The sequence below is a fragment of the Mesoplodon densirostris genome, chromosome 7 (genome assembly GCF_025265405.1).
Source record: "Mesoplodon densirostris isolate mMesDen1 chromosome 7, mMesDen1 primary haplotype, whole genome shotgun sequence".
Lineage (NCBI taxonomy): Eukaryota > Metazoa > Chordata > Mammalia > Artiodactyla > Ziphiidae > Mesoplodon > Mesoplodon densirostris.
In genome coordinates this window covers 27,795,863-27,816,979 of record NC_082667.1, presented here as the reverse complement: position 1 = coordinate 27,816,979, position 21,117 = coordinate 27,795,863, and the positions used below count along the sequence as shown (strand labels likewise).

The 21,117-nt window shown below is 48.1% G+C and overlaps 1 protein-coding gene across 4 annotated transcripts; it reads right to left on the bottom strand.

Annotated features, from left to right (window-relative positions):
* Positions 1-2,728: 2,728 nt before the first annotated feature.
* Positions 2,729-20,845, bottom strand: PAX6 (paired box 6). 4 transcript variants are annotated; one of them, XM_060103994.1, is made up of 12 exons: positions 20,814-20,845; positions 20,390-20,450; positions 16,708-16,838; positions 15,876-15,917; positions 15,566-15,781; positions 14,656-14,821; positions 8,646-8,804; positions 8,084-8,166; positions 7,601-7,751; positions 7,386-7,501; positions 4,449-4,599; positions 2,729-3,744 (listed from the first exon to the last, which is right to left on the bottom strand). In XM_060103994.1, the coding sequence occupies exons 2-12, from the start codon at positions 20,397-20,399 to the stop codon at positions 3,659-3,661; spliced, it is 1,311 nt and encodes a 436-aa protein (XP_059959977.1). In that variant the 5' UTR covers positions 20,400-20,450; positions 20,814-20,845; the 3' UTR covers positions 2,729-3,658. The 4 variants fall into 4 exon arrangements, with proteins under 4 accessions (XP_059959977.1, XP_059959979.1, XP_059959978.1 ...); XM_060103996.1 differs by having other exon boundaries at positions 15,767-15,781; XM_060103995.1 differs by lacking the exon at positions 15,876-15,917.
* Between the last annotated feature and the right edge of the window lie 272 nt (positions 20,846-21,117).

Below are 21,117 nucleotides of genomic sequence, written 5' to 3'. Positions count from 1 at the left end.
CCACCAAATTTAAGCAATTCTAACCCTAAGTATTTACACTTTGAACTTCAAAACTGAGCAGTGAAGTCATTGAGAACCGAGGCAAAAAAAAAAAAAAAATGGTTTTTTTGTCAATAATAAAAAACAGATGAGGTTTATTCTTGAGGAACAGAAAAGGGAAGAATTTGTGTTTGGCCTTGGTGAGCCAAGCGTTAAACAAAGAAGAAAACCCTTAAAAAAAAAAAAATCTCGTTAACATTAAGGCCCAGAGCAAAAAGAAATAAACAGAAGAATATGGACACCATTCCAAGATGACAAAAATTCACCAAACAAAGCTGAATCTTAGAATAATACTGTATGAATGACTCCTAGGAAGCCTAGTTATGATTTTTTTTAAAAGGAGGAAGAAATGATTATGTGAGCCATGTCAAGAAGCAGCTGCTTCCCATTTAAGAGGAGGCACAGCTTTGGGGTGGGGAGGAGGGATATTCTGGGAATTAATTATAGTAAAACGCATTTGTTTACTTGGAGTAATTTGAATGTTTCTTATTCAACTGTTCAGCTAGAATTTTGTTCACCTGGTCTCCCTAAGTCAGTCAAGTTTGGAGAAAAATCATAGGCTGTAAGTCTCACGATTCTACCAAGGACATCACAAATAGATGGCCACCATCCTGGAAGATGGCGTCAAAGCATCCCTGAAGAGTTCCCATTCATAAATATATAAATATACCTATCAATAAATAAACAAGAATTAGTTCAAGAATGAGTAAAAGGCCACCTCGGGGCAGTGCTTCCACACAGTATCTGCCGTGCTGTCCCCAAGGGCAGGCCTGGAGCTCCATCCAAAAGGACAGTTCGTCTCCCTAGGGTGAGGGCACAAGGCAGAAGGCAAGGCAGCTGACCCATCCTGCTGGATCAGAGGGCATCTGCAGCTGAGTGGCCACTTCAGACTAAACCAGGGTGCTGAGCCACCGCGCCCTGGCAAGCCTGACCCTCAGAGGACACGTGTACGTGCCTAAGTGCACACAGGCAGCTCTCCTCTGCGGCCACAGCACTCCCCTCTTCCCGGCCTCAGCTCCTGCACCCAAATGCCACACCCGGTGCTCCAAAGTCTCTGCTCTCTGCACAACAGAGCCGTGGGCCAGGACTGGCTGCCCGACCCTGGCCCAAATCAGAGTCACTTGGAAACCATCCCTTCTTGCAGGGAAGAAGTGAGCCAGCCAGCAGCTGTCACACACACTCACACATAGCCTTCCTCTGACAGTTCCCTGGGCACATGTCCCTCAAGGAATGTAGGCTGCAAAATGTTAGGAGGTAGAAATATCTGCACGGGCGACTGTACCAATAGTGCGTACGTGCGCACACTGCCGCAGAAGTGTGCACACGTGCAGCGCAGGCTCACAATCAATCAAACTACATGCACACATATAAAAACTGCAGTCAGCATGTCTCAGTGTGCAGGCAACTCTGGTGGAATATTAATATACAGCATGCCAGACAATTATCTGTTCACAAGTAATTCTTTTACTAGAAAATAGTAGATGTTAAACTAGAAGGTTATTTTTTAAAGCCTCCAATTAATTTCTCTATTTCTGATCATTTGCCTTTGGGGATTTAAAACAAAACAAAAAAGCAGAGTACAATTCAGTCGAAGTGTCTTTGTCCCCAGAGGGTTTTGCCTGTGCAGGCATTTAATCTAGATTGCCAGCCCCCCAGCCTTTGACTGAAGCTTGAAGAAGAAACTTATCCATATTGACTTATATGTTACACAGAACAGACAGAAATAAAAGTCTCAGACAGGCCTTTTTCACCCAACAAAGGCTTATTTTTTTCCATCCTTTGCTTGGGCTCAAGCACTCCTGCCCTGCGTGCCGCCACTTTAAACATGATCAGATCTGTGCTTCATTGCAAATAACAACTGACCAACAATGGGCCCTGCTTCATAGATTTGGGAATGTTTGGCTTAAGCTGCCAATGACTGAAGGCCTTTAACTCCCACCGGCCAGTCACAGTCCGCTTTGTTGTTGTCTGTTGATGTGTCTGTGCTCATTATTCCTTGACATGCAACATCCCCCCTCCAGCCTCCACCCATCCACAGCCGCACAGAAAGCGAGATTCAAATGGGAACAGCTGTAGTGGTTCAATGGGAAGTGATGCCCCTTGTGCAAAGGGAAGGGAGACAGAAAAGGGAGAGGGCCTACTTGAGAAAGGCAACAGCTTTCAGGGAGTCTTGTATAAGAAACCTACTTTTGAATATAGTTCAGTGAAATCGCTGTTGAGACAGGCTGACAATAGAAATCTGCCCAGATTGAAAATGCCAGCCCTAATTCAAAAGACAATACCTAGTTAATAGGTTGTTGCATTTTTAAATTATTTCTTGACTTTGAGCTTTTGAATTAAACAGCTAACTGGGAAATGCTACCATTTTGTATATGTACTCCGGGTATAAATGGGCACAGGTCTACACACAGCTTTAAGTGGAATTTCTTTCTAACAAACACATTTGCGATTTATGACACCTATAAGAATTATTTCTTTAAGGATCATCGGGCTTTAAAATAGAGTATGTATGAAAGTAACCATTCGTTTAGAATGTTAATCTAACAAGGAAACAAAATTTGTAACACCACACTATAAGGTTAAAAAGAAAATAGTATAATAAAGGAAATACAAAGGCTTTGGCATGGTTTTTACAATCAACAATGGTTAATTTTGATATGTACTTGTGAACAACTTCAAAACACTTAAGTTTAAAACTCTTGCAAGCACTTTTAATTGATTAGGAATGAATTCTAGATGCACAAAATGATTGGACTGTGAACAGTAATACAACTATATCTAAGAACAATTAACTTTTGCTGGCCAAAGAAGAAACTTATGATTGCATGAAAATGTGTATAAAACATCTATAGAGTATTCTTGTCAAATATAAATGAAATTAACTTTATTATAGAAATCATTCTGAGGATTTCTAGGGAAGACAAATACTTACATTTTGACATAAAACAAATTGGATTATATCGAAGACACACTCTACCTTTTAGCTATCAACTTTTTTCTTCCTTGAATTTATATCTTACCCTTTTTTTGCACATAAACTTCATCTGTTAACAACCTTTGGAAAACCAACAGATATTTCTTACATAAATCTAGTGCATGTTGTTCCAGGTTTAAGTATATGCAAAGGAATGATACAAACGTGGAACATCAGTCCATAAACTATGAACAGATGGGTAGAAGTATTCGATATATCTTGATAAAACTCAAATTCATGGCAAAGCTTGTTGATCATGATTTCCTTTTTTTTTTAAAACAACTTCATGACCAACAGAGATCAAACATCCATCCAGTCTACGTTGTTCTTATTTTCATTATAACATACAAATGCCCATTTACAAATAATACACCAAAATGAATAAAAGTTTGGATACCAAAATGAAGATTTGTTCCAACTGATATCGTGCCTTCTGTATACAAAGGTCCTTGTTTCAAGTCCATTCCCCAGTGGTTCAACACAGGACACAATTGCAGTACTGAAGTGCTTCTAACAGCCATTTTTCTTTCCTTCCAAGGAACGTCCAACTGCTGTGTCCACATAGTCACTGACTGAATTAACACAATATATCCTTTCCTTTTGTTTGTTTGTTTTTTGATTGTTTTTTTTGTTTGTTTGTTTTTTTTACTGTAATCTTGGCCAGTATTGAGACATATCAGGTTCACTTCCAGGAACTTGAACTGGAACTGACACACCAGGGGAAATGAGTCCTAGAAGTGGATGAAAGAAATAGCCATGTAGATATTCCCTTCAAGAGACAGGCATGGAGTATGAATGTATAGGTTAAAAAAAAAATCTCTAGTACTTTCTAACATTTAACTGAATCTAAAAAGGAAAAAACTTTTCAAGTCCTATAAACAAAAGTAGCACCTTCAGAAACCAGAAAGCATGTTTACATACATCTACTGAATCCCAAAGCCCCCCATGCTCCCCCCACCAAAAAAACAACTCCATTTGTTTGTATGTTTGGAACTTGAGCAACAAAACCATCCTGGAAAACCAGAGTGGTACTTCTTCAGTTGCAATGAAAGGCATAGAGGAACTAGGAGGGAAGTGAGAAGTCTTCCAATAAACTCAGGGGGCCTTCACTGTTAAATGTTAAACTTTGGCTAATATAATAATTTCTCCTTAGGAAAGTTACATTTTCAGGCCTTGTCTTCATATACAGCTTCTGCAATCAAATTCAGGAAAAACAACTTCTTTTTTTGTCAGTATGGCGTCAAGTTACTAACTAGCTTGACTGAATTCCCCTTTTAATCAGTCTTCCCCAAGGAAGCAAGCAACAGAGAGTTAAATACACCATCACACAAGGCCAGGAGGTTCTTTTTAGGTAAACTTTGAGTGAAGGGAGATCACCTGGCAAAAGAAGCTGCAAAGGCCACCTCTGTGCAGCCTGCGGAGAGCAGCGGCTCACCTGTGGAAGTGGTGCCCGAGGTGCCCATTGGCTGACTGTTCATGTGTGTCTGCATATGTGGGGGGGTGTAGGTGTCATAACTCCGCCCGTTCACCGAAGGGCTGGTGGGCAGCATGCAGGAGTACGCAGAGGTCTGGCTGGGGACTGGGGGCTGGGAGGAGAAAGGCGAACTTGTGGTTACTGAGAGACACTTTGCATAGCCACACCCCCAGCTCCCTCCCCCCAACCCCAGGAACTCTGCCAACAAGTCTGATCCCCGCAAGTAAAGCGCCTGAATTCCACGTGGTAACACTAAGATCGGGCTTCCAACCAGTCCTTCCGTTGTCCACTGCTGGAGTAAAGTTGCCTACACTCCAGCGCAGGCTCAGCGGCCATGGCTCACGGGCCCAGCCGCTCCGCGGCATGTGGGATCTTCCCGGACCGGGGCACGAACCCGTGTCCCCTGCATCGGCAGGCGGACTCTCAACCACTGCGCCACCAGGGAAGCCCACGCCAAACTTTTTGAAGTACCAAAAATTCAGACCATTCATTGTCCAGCTAGACGGTTGGCACTATCCATAACATTAATAGGATTTTTGTCCATTTTCATCTTGGACCTCTGCTGGCACCTTTAGAGAAACTATAACATGAGGACTTCCATAAAGACACACCCCCTCTCTTGCAAATTCATCCATTTGGGAATCCAGCGACACTTCCACGCCTCAAACCCTGTATCTCAAGCTGTGAGGCAGAGGACAGTGGCAGGAACTCTCTGTAAAGTTTGGTTTAGGGACCTTGAAAGCCTTTCATGGTTGGACTTATGGATTTAAAGATTCTTGAAGAGGCAGATCAGTGATGATCTCAGGTTAAAGTAGTCAGAAGTGTCAGTAAATACCTAGCCCCATCCGGAGAATTAGCTGTGACTTTCTTATAGACACCAAAACTGAGATTAGGTTTTACCCACAAAATTGTGCTGCTACCGTCGAAGTGTTTAGAATCATGGTATTGACAAGATAAACCTTTATCCTGACTAAATAAATACACAAGGCTGAGACAAAACACCTCATGAGCTCTCATGGGGCTATGCTGGGGCAGCAGGCTTGAGATGAATTAATAGAAGCATATTGTCAGGAACAGGGGAGATGATAGTACTGCTCTGATCTGCAAACTATAGAAACGTTTAACATTCCAAGATCCACATCCTCAGAGAGGGTGATACATTAGAGAAGGTTCGGAGGAGGACACCCAGCCTTTGTAAAATGGTTGAAGATTTTGGTCAACAGGATAAACTGATGGACAGACAGGCCAGCCCTCACTCCCCTCCAAAATTCAGAGAGTAATCTTCTCTGAATAGTAGAATTGTTGATATTTTAATTTTCTTTATGCTTTACAAATATATATATATATATAGATATAGATATATATATATATGGTTTGAATTATAAGTTGTATAATTTTTAAAAGTCAGCATTTGAAATAAATTGACCCACACCAGTCTAAGTGGAAACAACTCTAACAGAATAGCAGCATCTATTTAATTGTTTCTAAATGTTTTCTCATATACACATTTTTTTATCTTCATAGAAACCTAGATGTTGCTACAATTTACAAAACTGAACAAGACTCGGTGGCCTTATTAAAGTCTGAGGATGACTGCTAACATCGGGTTCAAAGAGGCAAGCAGGCCTTCAGGGCCCTGCCAGAATTTCAGCTTGCATTTGCTTCTAATTCCCAAAATGACTTCCTCCAGGGAACTTTGACTTCTAGAAAATTCCAAGGCAGTCATAGCAACCACAACTAATGGGCTGTTAATCCCTTAATTTACATTAGTTGCTCTATGGCCAATAATATCCAGATGCAATAAAAATAGATGTGTGAATAATTCCTCTGAAATTGCTTATCTAGCTGCTCCTGTATCAGTCTAAAGACTGGGAAACACTTATTTTGGTGTGATTTGGGTTAGAAATCCAGCAGAAGATGTTCAGGGGAGAATAAACGATATGTGCAACCCCAAATTTGTTTCCATCAGGGGCTCATGCTGGCCAATCTCACACTATCTGGCATCTCTAATTGCTGCACAAATAGGACAGGAGTCCTGGGGAAGTCACTGCAGAAGGTCCACCAGAAGACCAATTATTTTTCCCCATCAAGAATCCCTCTAGCTCCAAAGTTCTAGTACACCCCACCTGCCTTAGACAACTTCCATCATAAAGGGTTAACCTAGTACAGGGCCCAGCACACGTAGGGGCTGATAAATATCTGGGACGGAATTGAGAGTAGGAGCAGGTTGTTACACCAAGTGAATAGCATCCGCCTTTCCAGGCAGCTGGGAATGCCACAACCCCATCACATCATTCATAGCAAAGACACACTAAATTTCTAGCAAATGCCTTCTATTCCTTTTTTTATTCTAAGATACAGAAAGAAAACTAGCTCTCCTCTATGTTAAGTATATCACACTATGCAAATATGAATCCCAATTCTGGTCCTTTTTTTCATCCTCACTAGTTTATCAGAAACATCCTAAATAACAACCACAGTGCACATAAAGACTATACACTTATTAATATGAACACATGAATAGAAACCCAGGTGTTATATATACTAACCTCTTACTATCTAATAATTTGCCAATATTATTTTCATTTTCTGGTACAAGTTTCTGGTCCCCAAAACATGCCCCATTCTCACCCAACATTATCAAACCAACATTCCCTATGAGCAAAAATTAACTTGACGGCACATCAGGTTTTTATTTTATTAAAGGCATGAATCAATCAATCAACTAAAAGACTCGGTTGACTGTTTGCATCTCAGACTTGACTGATCAAGCCAATCACTATATTGAGAAAGGCTCCCAAGGGTACACATAGGGCCAGTGAGGTCTGCAGGCCCCAACCCATTCCTCACTTCTTCTCCCAGGGACCCATTAAGCAGATAGCCGCCAGCCTCACTTACTTGCATAGGCAGGTTATTTGCCATGGTGAAGCTGGGCATGGGCGGCAAAGCACTGTATGTGTTTGTGAGGGCTGTGTCTGTTCGGCCCAACATGGAGCCAGATGTGAAGGAGGAAACTGCAGGGAGAAGACACAACAGACAGTCATTGTGAGAGTCAGAGCCAAGGGCAAACAGGTTGAAACACATTTGTTAGTAGTATTAATATTTCAAATTACCAGGCGTGGTGGGTTGTGGGATTGGTTGGTAGACACTGGTGCTGAAACTACTGCTGATTGGAATATGACTAGGTGTGTTGCTGGCCTGTCTTCTCTGATTCCTCAGCTTTTCTTCTCTTCTCCATTTGGCCCTTCGATTAGAAAACCAGACCTGGAAATCAGATGGAACAGGTTAGCCCTGAGCTTGCTCCCAGCTCCACCCCATCCCAGACACGTCCACTGTCCTCCTCCCCCAGCCCCGAGAGGCATCCACTGTCCTCCTCCCCCAGCCCCGAGAGGCGTCCACTGTCCTCCTCCCCCAGCCCCAGGAGGCGTCCACTGTCCTCCTCCCCCCAGCCCCGAGAGCCGAAGTGGCACAAAGCATTTAGCAAACTGTATCTGTTACTGTTTATACAAACAAATGGTGTTCCTTAGAAGCACCTGTGTCTCTAGAAAAGGCAAATGGTATGAATCACAAAACATGAACACACGGTCCCTGGGTACCTGTATTCTTGCTTCAGGTAGATCTATTTTGGCCGCTAGTCTTTCTCGGGCAAACACATCTGGATAATGGGTTCTCTCAAACTCTGAAAGAGTAAGTTGCATTTTTCTGTGTTGTGCCAGAACTATACAAAATGTGTCAACCAAACCCTGGATCAATCTGGTTTCCACCTCCCGACTTCTATCACGTCCAACCAATTCCCTTTAAAATGCTACGACTATTAGATTGATTGTACTTGGAAGAACTATCCCATCAGAACCAAGTTCTATTCTCTTTGAAATGACATTCATTCTTCTGTGGCCTGAATTAGCCAAATCATCATTGTTTCTTCATGAGAAGTCAGACTTTTCATCTGTGAATCACTGGTACATGAAAAGAAGAAAGAAAACACACACACACACACTGAAAAGATGCCCAGGAAAAGAAAAAAAAAAAAAGGACAGAAAGAAAAAAGAAATCTTTTCAGGCCTCTGTGCAAGGGCCTTGGCTAAATTTAGCTCTTTGTACTGAAGATGTGGCATTTACTTTGATTTACTGCTTCTCTACTTTGAAAAACTCCATCACCTTTCTCCAGGGCCTCAATTTGCTCTTGGGTAAAGGATGTTCTATTTCTTTGCAGCTTCCGCTTCAGCTGAAGTCGCATTTGGGCCTCATCTGAATCTTCTCCATTGGAACTGATGGAGTTGGTATTCTCTCCCCCTCCTTCCTGTTGCTGGCAGCCATCTGGAACAAAAAGAATAGGACAGTAAGAGAAATTTGGAATAACTTGGAGTCTCCAAAAGGGGCGTCATATACAGCCATAAACTCCAAAAGCAGTCTCATCTGAAAGTCTCACCAAAACATTCCCAAGGTAACTGTCAGCCTTCTTTTAATAAAAGACATTAGTGACACATGTTACCTGACCACCATTTTCTTTCTGTTTTTATCAAGATGAGACTGCACAATTTAGATACTTTGGGAATGGCATTTCTTTGAACGACAAAACAAGTGCTGAAGTTTCCAATTAAAATGATCTTTTATAACTAACCTTGACCCTCCAAATGCCTCGACCAGTTCCCTTTCCTTAGAGAATTTATTTACCTATGGCTGTGTTGGGAAAATAGAAGAGTGATGTTCAAGATTTCAGCTGATCTATAATCAGTAATTCCTATCTAATCAATTAGATGTTGATAGGTTTGTAGAAAATGCTATTAAGAAACCAAACCAAGCTTGTAATCTTTAAAAAAATATTTATCTAGTTTTTATTTGAATTCTGCACAGTCAATTTCATTTTAAAGGTTGTGAATTTAGAAGTGCTCGCATTGTTCTGCAGTTTTATTCAACTATTGTATGAGTGCGCTTTGCCTTGACACCTATTACGAGCACAGCTGTAATTATATCATCACCAAGAACAGGCTATAATTGCTGAAAATGGAATTTTATATTTAGATAAAAGGACTGTCCATTCTTTGTAATGTGTTGCACCAGAGAAAAGTAAGATTTCTTTTAAATTTTTAACGTGTAATTTTAAAAAAGAAATAGTAGAGAGTTCACTAACTAGCTAAACATGCTATGCTGCAGCTGAATCCTTGGCATATCATTTAAGTGGTACATTTTTAATTAGGGCATTTCCACCACTTTTAATGTAATTTCTATCATTAAACAGGGGAAAGTTTTATTGTTTTCCTTTGCTGCTTGGAGGGCAAGATGTGCACGTAGGCTAGCTGTCTCCTCGTGCGCCTTGCTGGAGAAGCCACGGCCTGGCAAGGGAAGGACTCAGCCTTGGCTGGGCCTCCAGGGCCACTGCCTGCTGGCTGGGTCCTTGGTCTTGGGTCCTGAGGCCCCCAAGGGATACCACAGGGGCAGGCCCCCCCATCCTAGAAACTTGGCCCATGGGGGGAGGGGCCTCTAGGGGCGCCTTGGTGGGAATAGACTTGGCTAGGAATATCATTTATAACCAGGAGACAATAGGCAGTGCCTTCAAAGAGTTCAGGGAATTGTGACAGGATCTAGTGGGATCTTTTCAGGAACTTTGAAATGTTTTAAAACCCCAACTTTCTCCCCCATTTAAACAGGCGGATTCATCAGTACTGGCCACCATATGGGCCCTTGGAGATCTATTGAGATGACCACCAACACTTGAATAGCGAGGGGCTGCTTTTCAGCGCCGCACAATGCCCCGCGAGTAAGGGAAACTATTAAACTCCTGGGGCAGGAGCGTTGGCAAACTTTCGTGGGCAGAATTTTGAGGCCACAATGAGTGCGGACAACAAAAGGATTCTCTTGAGGCGTGCAGCGGGCCACATTGTGTTACAAGAAGCCCAGTCAACAGACTTTTCAGTGAAGTGTGTTAACCCCTCTGCTCTGCTATCATTAATCACTGTCCCAAGAGCAGGCGCCTCCATGCTATTTAGGGCGCTTAGCTGGGGGTTGGAGGGTGGATGGGAGGCCAGGGCAGGGGGTGGGGGGGGATGCAGGGCCAGTGGATGAGGTCCGGGGCGCGGGGGGGGGGAGTGAGCCGGGGAGGCAGGGAGGATGGAGACCACGGGGGAGGGAGACAGGAGAGGAGGGGGCGGAGGCCTGGTGGAGGGGTTTGGGGGAGTAGGAGGGAGGAGGGGCCTGGAAAGGTGGAGGAGGAAAGAGGGCCCCAAAGACACAGAGGCCAGAAAGGTATAAGAAGGACAGAAAAGAGTGCTGAGAGGAAAAAGAGACAAGAGGGTCGAAGGAGACGGGGAGAGAAAGAGAAAAAGGGAGATAAGGGAGAGAGAGACTATTAGTAAATGGGCCGTGGCTCTGCTTTGGGTCGTCTTGCGCTACATCAGAAAGCTGGGGGGTCGGGGAGGGCTACTTAGCTGAGGGAGAGCCGCTCACTCACGTGTGCCGGCACCAGTGTCTGTGCTAATTTACTGCCCCGAGTTTCCGGGTGACTTTTCAGTGTTTTTCAGGGAATGAAATGAAGAGCCCCTTTTATTTTCGGATTCGGTCAATGAGGAAGACTTTAGAAATAGACTTTTTGGGCCAACTAGAAAGGCCATCAGTTATTGCTTTGCGAAAGCACAAACAAAAACCTGCGATCATCAGAGGTTTAGGGAAGGGAGCGCTGAGAACACAATCCCATCTCGCGGGGGTGGTCACTCACGCCTTCTAGGAGGCCCCACCCCAGTCCTTTTTCTGGCACATTCGATCTCGCCAAACAAAGCTACCCGGGTCTGCCTAAGAAGACCCCCGCAGATAGCATTCTCTGCTCCCGTTTGCTTCGCTGACGTTTTCCTAATTTTAAAACATGGACATTTGAGCACGCTCTCCCTCTCCCTTTCTTTCTTCCTCCCCCCCCACCCCCCGCACACACACTCTCTCTCCCTCTCTCTCTCTCTCAGCAACGGAGGCACAGCGCCGACTTGAACTGACACTTAAGAGGAGGAAAGTCAACGAGGATGAGGAGAGCTCGATTTTAAACCTCTTTGAGGGGAAAAAAAAAAAAAAAACAGCCGTGGAATTAGAGGCAGTTCAGGAGAAACCCGTGGCTGCAGGATCCCTCCAAGACCCCGAAGAGCGAGCGTGCCCCACTGAAAGTTTGTTTGCTCCTTTAAAAATAGCAACTGTTCGCAGCCAGGCAGTGCCGGAGAGGTCACTCTTAGACTGGGTGCCCCCCTTTTTTTCTTTAGTGGATTTACCTTCCACTCTTAAAGCTTTTAGCAAAATAGAACTGGAAGTTGGATCTCGAATTCCCCACATGATAAACCTAAGTGGTAGACAATTAAGATATCTTCTTTAAAAGGCGCCCCCTCCGAGCGCAAAGAAGGGGCCTTCAATGGGCGCCGTCCACCTTCCAGCCTAATCCGCGAGAAGGCGAGTGAAAGCGCCTCCCATTATCCCAGCCCCAGGACCATCTGACGCTCGGGATAGGATTTGTTTCCTGGAAGAAGGAGAGGAGAGAAAGAAAAAAAAAAAAAAAAAAGACGCTGGGAAATAAAATCATTCCTTAGTTTCTTAGTGTCTTAATCAGTGATGCGGAAAACAAGCAAGAAAAGATAGCAACCCGGTTGCGGCACCTTTTCAGCTCTGGAGCGCGGATCAAAACATTGTAGCATCTGTTGAAAAAGAGACTGACTAAATCCTATAGAGGGCCTGGGTATTACGGGGCTGGTGGGGGGGGGGGCGGGAGGAGATAAGAAAAAGTGTCTCTGTGATCCCTAAAACCACCAAAGCGCTGGAGAATCGGGGCTGGATAGAGTTGTCTCTTGTTGTTGTCAGCCCAAGTCGGCACAATTTTATTCACCGCCGCATGGCGTTGATCAGATGGAAACCAGATTTGTCTCCCTCTGAGACCTAACCTCGCCTTATGCTTTCGGAGTAATGGGCCCTTTAAAACCGCAAACCGGCTTCCTGGGCCGGCAAAGGGGGCGAGGGAGGGAGGGGGCCTTCTCAGCGCCAAGAAAACCGAGGATTCCCGGCACGTCAGCCGCGGCCGCCGGCGCCCAGTGGTCCCCACGCCCGGGACTCTGCGCTCGCCTGGCGCGACCGTCCTCCCCACTGGGTGGGGACCAGGCACTGGCGTGGGTTTTCTGTGGAGTAAAGGGGGAACTGGCAGTCGGTGAGCCAGAAGGTTCTGGCAACTCGGCGCCTGAAAGTTCAAAGCTCCTGAACTAGCGCCACCTCCCGCCCCAACGGTCACCACCAGGTCCTTGCGGTTAGGCTCTCGCTTCCCGCCCTCACGCTCCCCGCGACGAAAGGCCTCCCCAGTCGGGCGCCGCCTCTGGTGGCAGCAGAGGGGCGGGCGAAGCTGCTGCCCTCGGCTTCGGTCCGGTCCGGGCTCCGGGGAGGAGGAGGGGGTGTCCTTGTTCCAGGCCCCGAACAAACGTGAGCCCTCGCGCCCAGCGCTCAGCACCTCCCAGGCCCGGCCACTGTGTCCCACGCCCTCCCGAGACCTCTCGCACCCGCCGGCCAGACTCGGCGGGGTGGGGTCACCGGGACCGCAGATTGCGGGGGACCGGGGCAGGCAACGGGAGCGCGTCACTGGGTGTGCGCACGTGGGAAGCCTACAGTTTCAAGGGTCAGGTGAGGGTATGGTGGTCACTCCCTCGTCCTCACCAGAAGCCGGAGGGGGCCGGGGCCTGCGGTCAGGGCGGAGGCAGCGCCTCCTCGGGTGCAGCCTCGCACCCCGGGAGGCCGCGGTTCGGCCCGATCCGGCGAGGGAGCGGGCCGGCGGGTCGCCCAGGAGAGCCGGGGCCCTGCGCGTCGGGAGGCCTCGGCCGGCCGAGCGGCCGCGCTGGGAAACACCGAGCCAGCGCTTTGCTCCCTATCTTCCCAGTGTCCGTCCTATATTGTTTTCTGCTCTTAAAACTGACATGTCTAATTGGCAATTGGTGCCGAATCGTGTCCAGAGGTCTCTTGTGGAACATTTCTACAGCTGTCTCCTTCAACTAGACGCTTATTCATGTCGCCTTAATGAGAAACAAAACGTTCTCTAATGAGCAATTACAGAGCGACAGGATTGTTCCCATAACAAATTCTTGCGAGTGACAGAAGCATCCTTTGTACCAGATATTTCGCATACTGTTACCGATTTTCCCTTCTCTAGCCCGGCTCGGTGGAGGCGCGGGGCACCCAGAGCGGGTCCGAGAGCGCACGGAGGCAAGGGCAGCCCAGTCAGCTTCCCCTCGCCGCCTCCCAGGCCGGGAGCCCCCAGGCTTCGTCGTGCTCCGGGGAGTGAAACGCCACGTCCCATTATCCCGCATATTATCTCCTTGTCACGAGGACAACAAATACCGATTAATCTTCGGAGTAAACTGTTTCCTATTCTTGACCAAGCTACCTCCGGTGTGCGTAGGGGAGGGGGAGAGCCAACAGACGAGACCCCACCCCCATCTGCTCCTCTTCCTCCATGGCTTCTCACAGATCCAAGGACGGTCCAGATCCTATCTTTCCTCCCAGCCCCAGAGTCGCTCCCGGCACACCAAAGTCCGGTTCACAGTATCCTCACCCCACCCTTCTAAGCAGTCGCCACCCACAAAGAGTGAGAACTGGGGGCCCAAGGGGTGGAAGGGGTCAGAGCAGAGAGGGTAGGGTTGTTTAGTTGGGAAAGCCACCACTTCCAATGCCCCATCCTCAACTTGGCCCTGCATCTCACTGCTCACCCTCTCATATACACCCTACTCCTAGTCACATAATTTGTCAATTACGGCAAGAAGCAAAACGATACAATTATGTTTATCTTGCAGTCTGTCAGTGTGTTAACTTGTCACACTTCTACAGCAAGGGGGCTCTCCGTGCATTTTAATGGCATATTTGAATAGGGCACCATGCAGCTAGCTCATACACACACGCACATACTCCTGCCCATAACACACACTCGAGCGCACATGCACACACACACACACACACACACTAGCCACATTCATACTACCTAACATACACAACCCTCGAATTCCCAGGCCAACCAGGTAGTTCAACAAACACCACCTAGATACAGCGCAAGTCGATATGTCCCAAGCCTTTGAAGAGTTTCTCCACTACATTCTCTAAGCACAGAAGCCCGGAGAGGGAAAAAGTTGGAGAAGAGGATGGGCAAGGGGCTGCATGTTTGGGTTTTTACCTTGAGTAGGTTGCCCTGGCACCGATGTCCCCGGATACCAACCGGGGCGGGTGCCCCAGCTTCCGGTCTGCCCGTTCAACATCCTTAGTTTATCATACATGCCGTCTGCACCCATCTGTTGCTTTTCGCTAGCCAGGTTGCGAAGAACTCTGTTTATTGATGACACCTGCAAATCAAATCAAGATCAAACCAAATGGTAGAGTCTCCTGAAGACACAGTTGCCCTAAGTCCCCATCTCAGCGCTCCCACCGCTTAAAGAATGACCCTTAATACATTAAAAAAAAAAATTCCCAGCCATCCTAGGACAGTGGGTGGATTTGCAGAGACATCGTGGAAAGAATGCCAGCCATCACTTTGGGCATGGAAACTCAGTTGTGTAGAGAGTTGGAAGACTAGGCAGGGGTCCTTCACTGTTGCGCAGTGTCTCTGGTGACCTAACTCACATGGCTGCTTTTTTGTTGTTAAAGACTTCCCCCCCAAAATATTGAGACTTGGCCTAGAGCTTTCTTTCACTTTTATTTGTTTTATATTAGGGCAGAAATGGATGTTTGATGCCTGAAAGAAGGTTCAAACAGGTAGATGTGGCGGAAGCTCGAATCTGGTTTTCATTTGCATTTTCCTTCTAGATTCCAGTGCCTTTCTCCCGGTGCCTCCGCTCTCTACTTTGCCACATGCAAGTGAGGTACATAACCCCCCACACTTGACTTCCATTTTCCAGAAGGTCAAAAAAAGGTCAGGGTGCTCCTCTCAAGACCCCCAGGTATAGAGGAGATAAATGTGGAGCACGGAGGAGAGAAAGAGAGAAAGACACTGGCAGGGAGAAGAGCAGGGGGAGGTCAAGAAAGTGATGGTAAAGAGGGAAGAGTGTGGAGCTTAGGGCAGGGAGAGGGAATGTTCTCAGTGAACTTACACTTGGTATGTTATCGTTGGTACAGACCCCCTCGGACAGTAATCTGTCTCGGATTTCCCAAGCAAAGATGGACGGGCACTCCCGCTTATACTGGGCTATTTTGCTTACAACTTCTGGAGTCGCTACTCTCGGTTTACTACCACCGATTGCCCTGGGTCTGATGGAGCCAGTCTCGTAATACCTGCCCAGAATTTTACTCACACATCCGTTGGACACCTGCATAGGGGAAGTGGACAGAAAACCACATTATTAATAATTTCAAGACAAAAATAAAATTGTTTAAGTATGCATTAAACAATGACAAGCTTACGTTTTGATTGTCCAGCACTTGGACTTTTGCATCTGCATGGGTCTATAACACAAAAATATACCTTCAATGGTATGAGAACTTACTGTAGAGAGCTTTTTTCTTAAAATTACATTTGTAGCCCTAAAAACTACAAATAGGATGATACTTTCAAACAGTTTGAACTAAAAAAAAACTAATTTAAAAGTTTTAAAAACTGTTTTTGTAAATAAATGCTGCTTGAAGATGCATCAAAACGAAGTCAGATTGTTTTGTGCTGACCTTGCTTAAAGCGGTGTTATGTTGTAATGAGTGAAGGGGAAATATAAACTGAATTTTTAGTTATTTTTCCTTTAAAAATATGCCCAATTGAGTAAATGTGAGTTAGGGAGGGAGGTAAATAGCATTCGTCTTTTAAAATCAATATATATTTTTTTCATAAATATGAAGAAATCAAACAAGTATCTCAAACTCTGAGGTAAGCATGGGATGAGGGAGAAGGGAATGAGATTATATGGATTTATATAACTCCTTTTATTACAGTTCATAAACTGTTACCACAATGAATGTTTTTGCCAAATGAAAAAAGAAAGGTTTTTTTTTTTTTAATTCACACCCAATTTTTTTCTTAAGCAGATGAATTGTCTTATGTGACTGACCCAGGTTGGAAGAGATCGGGAAGGATGGTGGAAGGAAAGGGGAAAGCAGAAGGCAGGGGAGTGGGGTGGGGACTGGAGTGGGGGTGAGGGTAGGTGGGTCCATAATTAGCAGCCTTTACAGTAAGAAATGGAGAGAGGGCGTTGAGAGTGGAGGGCCGCGGGGGGCGCGGCGAGTGGGGCGGCGCCGGGAGGATCACCTGCAGAATTCGGGAAATGTCGCACGGCCGGGCCCCGCTGTGAGCTAGCTCTACGATCTTCTGCCGGGTGGAGTCCGGCAGTGGCCGCCCGTTGACAAAGACACCACCGAGCTGATTCACTCCGCTGTGACCTGAGGAAAGGGAGAGGAGAGCAGAGCGGAGAGGAGAGGAAGAAGAGTAAAGAGAAAGAGGAGAGAGGAGGAGGAGGAGGAAGAAGAGAAGGAGGAAGAGGAGAAGAGGGAGAAAGAGATGAAGAAGAAGAAGAAGAAGGAAGAAAGAAAAGACAACCACAATGCATCCTCAGCTCCCTGCCAACCCTGGCCAACCTCAGCGATCAGGTCCCTGCTATCGATCAGAAATGACAACAGGACCTCGCAGCCATTCCTGGCATCGGGCAGCCCAGCCCAAACACAGCCGAGCTCCTGCCCACCAGACTGCAGAAGCACCATGCAGACACACACCTCACTACCGCCTTCCCTCCAGCAGAGCCCCCAGCCCACCGCTGCCCTCCACAAACACCCCAGCTGGTCTCTGAACCCGCAAGGTGCAAATCATCAGCTCAAAAGATATCCTCCCAAAGATCCCCTCTGAGTGTCAAGAAAAACCACGAGTCCTACAGAACCCACACTGAATCTCCAAGGTCTCTGCATTGTTAGAACTGTGATAGCAAATCCTATAGCTCTCCAGTGCTCCCTCAGACACTAAAGTCCAGTTTGTTGTCACACTCCAAACTCTGGTGAAGGCAACACACAAGCACCGGGATTAAAAAAAAAAAAAAAATAGGAGAAGAAAAGGGGAGGGAGTAGAGAAGAACCAGAACAGCAAATCCGTGGCTAGTGAATCACAACCGGGGTTTCAGCACCTCCACTGAAGGCTTCCTCCAGCCTCAGAGCCCCAGATCGGCTCCAACCACAAAGTAGTCTGGCTGCTGCAGTGGGGCGGAGATCTGGGAGTCTGTTCGCACCGGCCACAGCTCCGCTTTACTTCCGCTGCTCAACTCGGCCCTCCCCACCGCCAAGGATAGATATTAGCAAAAATCAAAAAGTGAAAAGAAAAGGAAAAGACCACACCACAGTGTCCCCCATCCCTCCTTTATCTGGTTATCTCACAACCTCACCCCATTGTCTCATCATAGGGAATAGGGAGTTAGCACCTCTGTAGCCCCTCCCCAGAAACCACAGGCACACAAATAAAGCCAATTGCCAATTCCCACTTCCTTAAAAATCTCCAACCTGCAGCCCCGACTCTAGAGAGCAGCCCTTCCAGGAGAAGATGTGGCTCCCCGCTCAGCTCTTCTCTCCTCTCTTCTCCTTGGAGCCTCTGATAAATTGACTCCAGAAAGCTGAGCTTCTTAGCAATAAATAAGCTCCAAATATAGAAGAGGGGGGAAAATATGATGAGCCTCTCTGACATTTGTCTTTAAAATAAAACTAGCTGCACGTCAAGTTTGAGCTTAATTTCTGGAAATAGGCGGAAGTCGCTCCGGATCATGCATGGAAGGCTAATTGAAAAGATCAGTCGGGGCGCTTGTGGCAGCCTTGTCACTTTGTGACAGTGCTCCGCTCCGGGAAATTGCATCGTCACGACAAACGGGACCGTGATAAAACGACCCTTTCCGTCCCTATTTGTAGATCACTCAGACGAGATTGAACTGCACTCATTTCCCCTTCGAGGGGAGCCGCTTTTTCAGGGTAGCCGAAGGCTTGGGGCAGGGGGGGCCCTCACTGAGGGGGGTGCTGGAGCCTCAACTCAATGAGAAGTGACAGGCGTTTGGGGTATCTAGGCTCCGGCCGGGCCCAGCGTGAGCAGGGACATCGCGGGGACACCGCTTCTCCAACAGAGCAAGCCCTAGATCGCGCTTCCGTTTTCTCCTAAGTTCCCTTTATTGCCTTCCTTTGCCTCGAAAGAGCTTCTACTGCTCCAGATACGAAGCCTCCCCTTTGGGCAAAGGGAGCCTTCCCGGAAAAAGAAAGGCTGTCCCAGAGAAAGCTCGAGAAAGACTTTCTAAACTTCACGCGCTCCCTGAGCAGTTCCCAATCTAGGAATGCCAAGGCGTGTGAGGCCGCCTAAGCCTAGACCTCCCTCCTTCTCCCCGCATTGCAAAAAACAACCTGCCCGCCACCTCCACAGCGACCGCCGGCGGGTGCTAGCCCAGGGCCAGGTCGCCTCTGCCAGCATCGAAATGGCAGCGAGGAAGCGCGGCTATAAGTTCCCCTTCAGAGGTTAAGCCTCAATCATTGTGTCCCTTCCCTAGGGACGGCTGGCGCTCTCGCCCAGTGGCGATGATTATGCGCCTAGAATTCGACCGCGAAGCATCTAATAGGAAAACATATGGTGTCAATTTGGATGCCCTGCGCCTCGCGCACACCCGGGAGCGAGCGGCACAAAGCCCTGCAGGCCGGCCTGCGACCCCGCGCGCCCCTCGGGGCCCGCCAGCCAGGCCGCAGCGGCAAACCCACAGCGCCGGGCGCCGGCCCTCCCGAGAGCCTGTGGCTGGGGACCCTGTGCTGTAGGGGGAGAACCCAGCAGCCAGGAAGGGTGGACAGAAGCCTAAGCCTCGACAAGGAGGGTTCCTACCAGGCCAAGTCCCAGGGCCCGGCAGGTTTCTGCACAACTAATCCGCCTTAAAGCTCGCCACCTTTGCGCCCTCTCCTGCGCTTTACGCCCACCAGCCGCGGAAGCACCAGGGGACGACTAGCGGTTCCAGGACAGATGGATCAGGCGCTAGGGACCCTCCTCAGTCTGCAGTTCGGCAAGGGAAGGTTTCTAGAAGCCTTAGGCCTTCGGGCACTCCATACAGCTGAGCCCTTAAACCGCGTCCAGACTCCGCACCTCAACCCTGGCCTAGTTTCGCTGGGCCTCCACGCTCCCAGGCCCTGTCTCCAGATTCGTCCTGCCACACACCAGCACTCACGGACCGAGCAGGAAAGTGGGCTGGGGGCCCAAAGGGCCTAGGCAGAGGGAGGATGGGAAGTGCAAGAGCCTGGGAATCAAAGGCACAGCGGGCCGGAATGACCAGGACACAGACAGCAGCTCTCGGGGCAGGGCTTCTCCAACTCCTGGGCCCATCCCCACTCTCTTCCCAGACCCAGTAAACCTGCTCTCGCCGGCGCCCTGTAACAGTCCCATGGGGCCAGTGTACCACCTCCACCCCACCGCAGGCCTGGGTGCCCCGCTCCGCTGGGCTTCCAGGGCCCTAGCCAGGGTGGGGAGGGGAGGAGCTGCCCTTAGAGTGACTGGGGGAGGGGAGCCCCCCACCCCGCCCGGACGGCGGAGACATTCAGTCTTCGCTAAACCCAAGGGGCCTCCTTCTCGCGCTGCGACTGGAAGCCTCCGCCCCGCCCTGCTCAGCCCAGCCCCCCTCTCTGGGGTCAGAGCCCGGGCAGGGGCGGGGAGGGGGTGTGAGTTACAGGATTTGGGGGGGATGGGGTTTCTCTACCGCAGCTTCGCAAACTCTTGCGGGCTGTTCTGAGGGGCCCAGCCCCTGTTCTTCCAGGAGGGAGAACAGAGCAAACGCCCTCCCCTCTAGGGTTGCCGGGCTAGGAGAGGGGCGCAGCTGCCTCGGGTCCCTCGGCCTCGCGCCCGCGGTCTGGCCAGCGCGGACTCCGTGAGGCTCCACACCCTCCTCCGACCCGCGCGGCGCCTCCCCAGCCCCAAGTCCAAGAAGACCAGAGGCACTTACTGTTCTGCATGCTGGCGCAGGCTGGGGGCCGCGGTATCCCACGGGGCTCGAATATGGGGCTCTGTTAGCAAGAATATAGGCATTAATCCTGGGCCAGCACCAGGTAGGCCTACCTCCCTACAGAGGATGTCCTGGAGCCAGGACAGGAGAAAGGGGCCCCTCTTTAAGGAAATGATCCACTTAGTCGGTTGCAGCGATGGGAGAGTCATCCAGCTCTGCCCTCCAGTGCATGCAAAATCTACCCTTTGGGCTACAAATACTCCAATATTCCCAATCTGTTCCCCCAAAATCTCTTAGTAGTTAACCCTTCAATCAGGAGAATCGATGACCTGATTTTGAATTTTTTCTTCCATCTGAACAACAATGAGCGAGCATTCTGACTCTTTCAGGTTTTGGAACCCAAAGCAGCCAACGTAGAACTTGCCTGAGATCTGGGATGTCTGTCCACTCTCACAATAAAAGGTCTCACACATCTGCACACCCCTAGTTAAAGTCTTCACCCTAAGACAAACCAGGAGAAAAAAGTATGTCAAACTGTGGCTCAAAAGCATAGGCCCATGGGCTCTCTGATCCACACTCTCAGAAAGAAAAAAAAAAATGCATCTAGGTCTCAAACTGCCATAAAACCCTAAATCCCAGACTTACACCCACATTTCCAGAAGCCTATCCTGCAGAAGCCCCCACGTTTTGCTAGTGGCTGCCCTGGCCTGGCTTGGGAGATTTGGAGA

Bases quoted from the DNA above. Each gene is read 5' to 3' on its own strand.
- PAX6 (XM_060103994.1), bottom strand. The intron at 8,167-8,645 runs GTGATGGAGTTT...TTACTCTTTCAG, and splicing joins AATTGAGGCCCTGGAGAAAG to AGTTTGAGAGAACCCATTAT. The intron at 4,600-7,385 runs GTAAGTGAGGCT...TTCTCCTCCCAG, and splicing joins CAAATAACCTGCCTATGCAA to CCCCCAGTCCCCAGCCAGAC.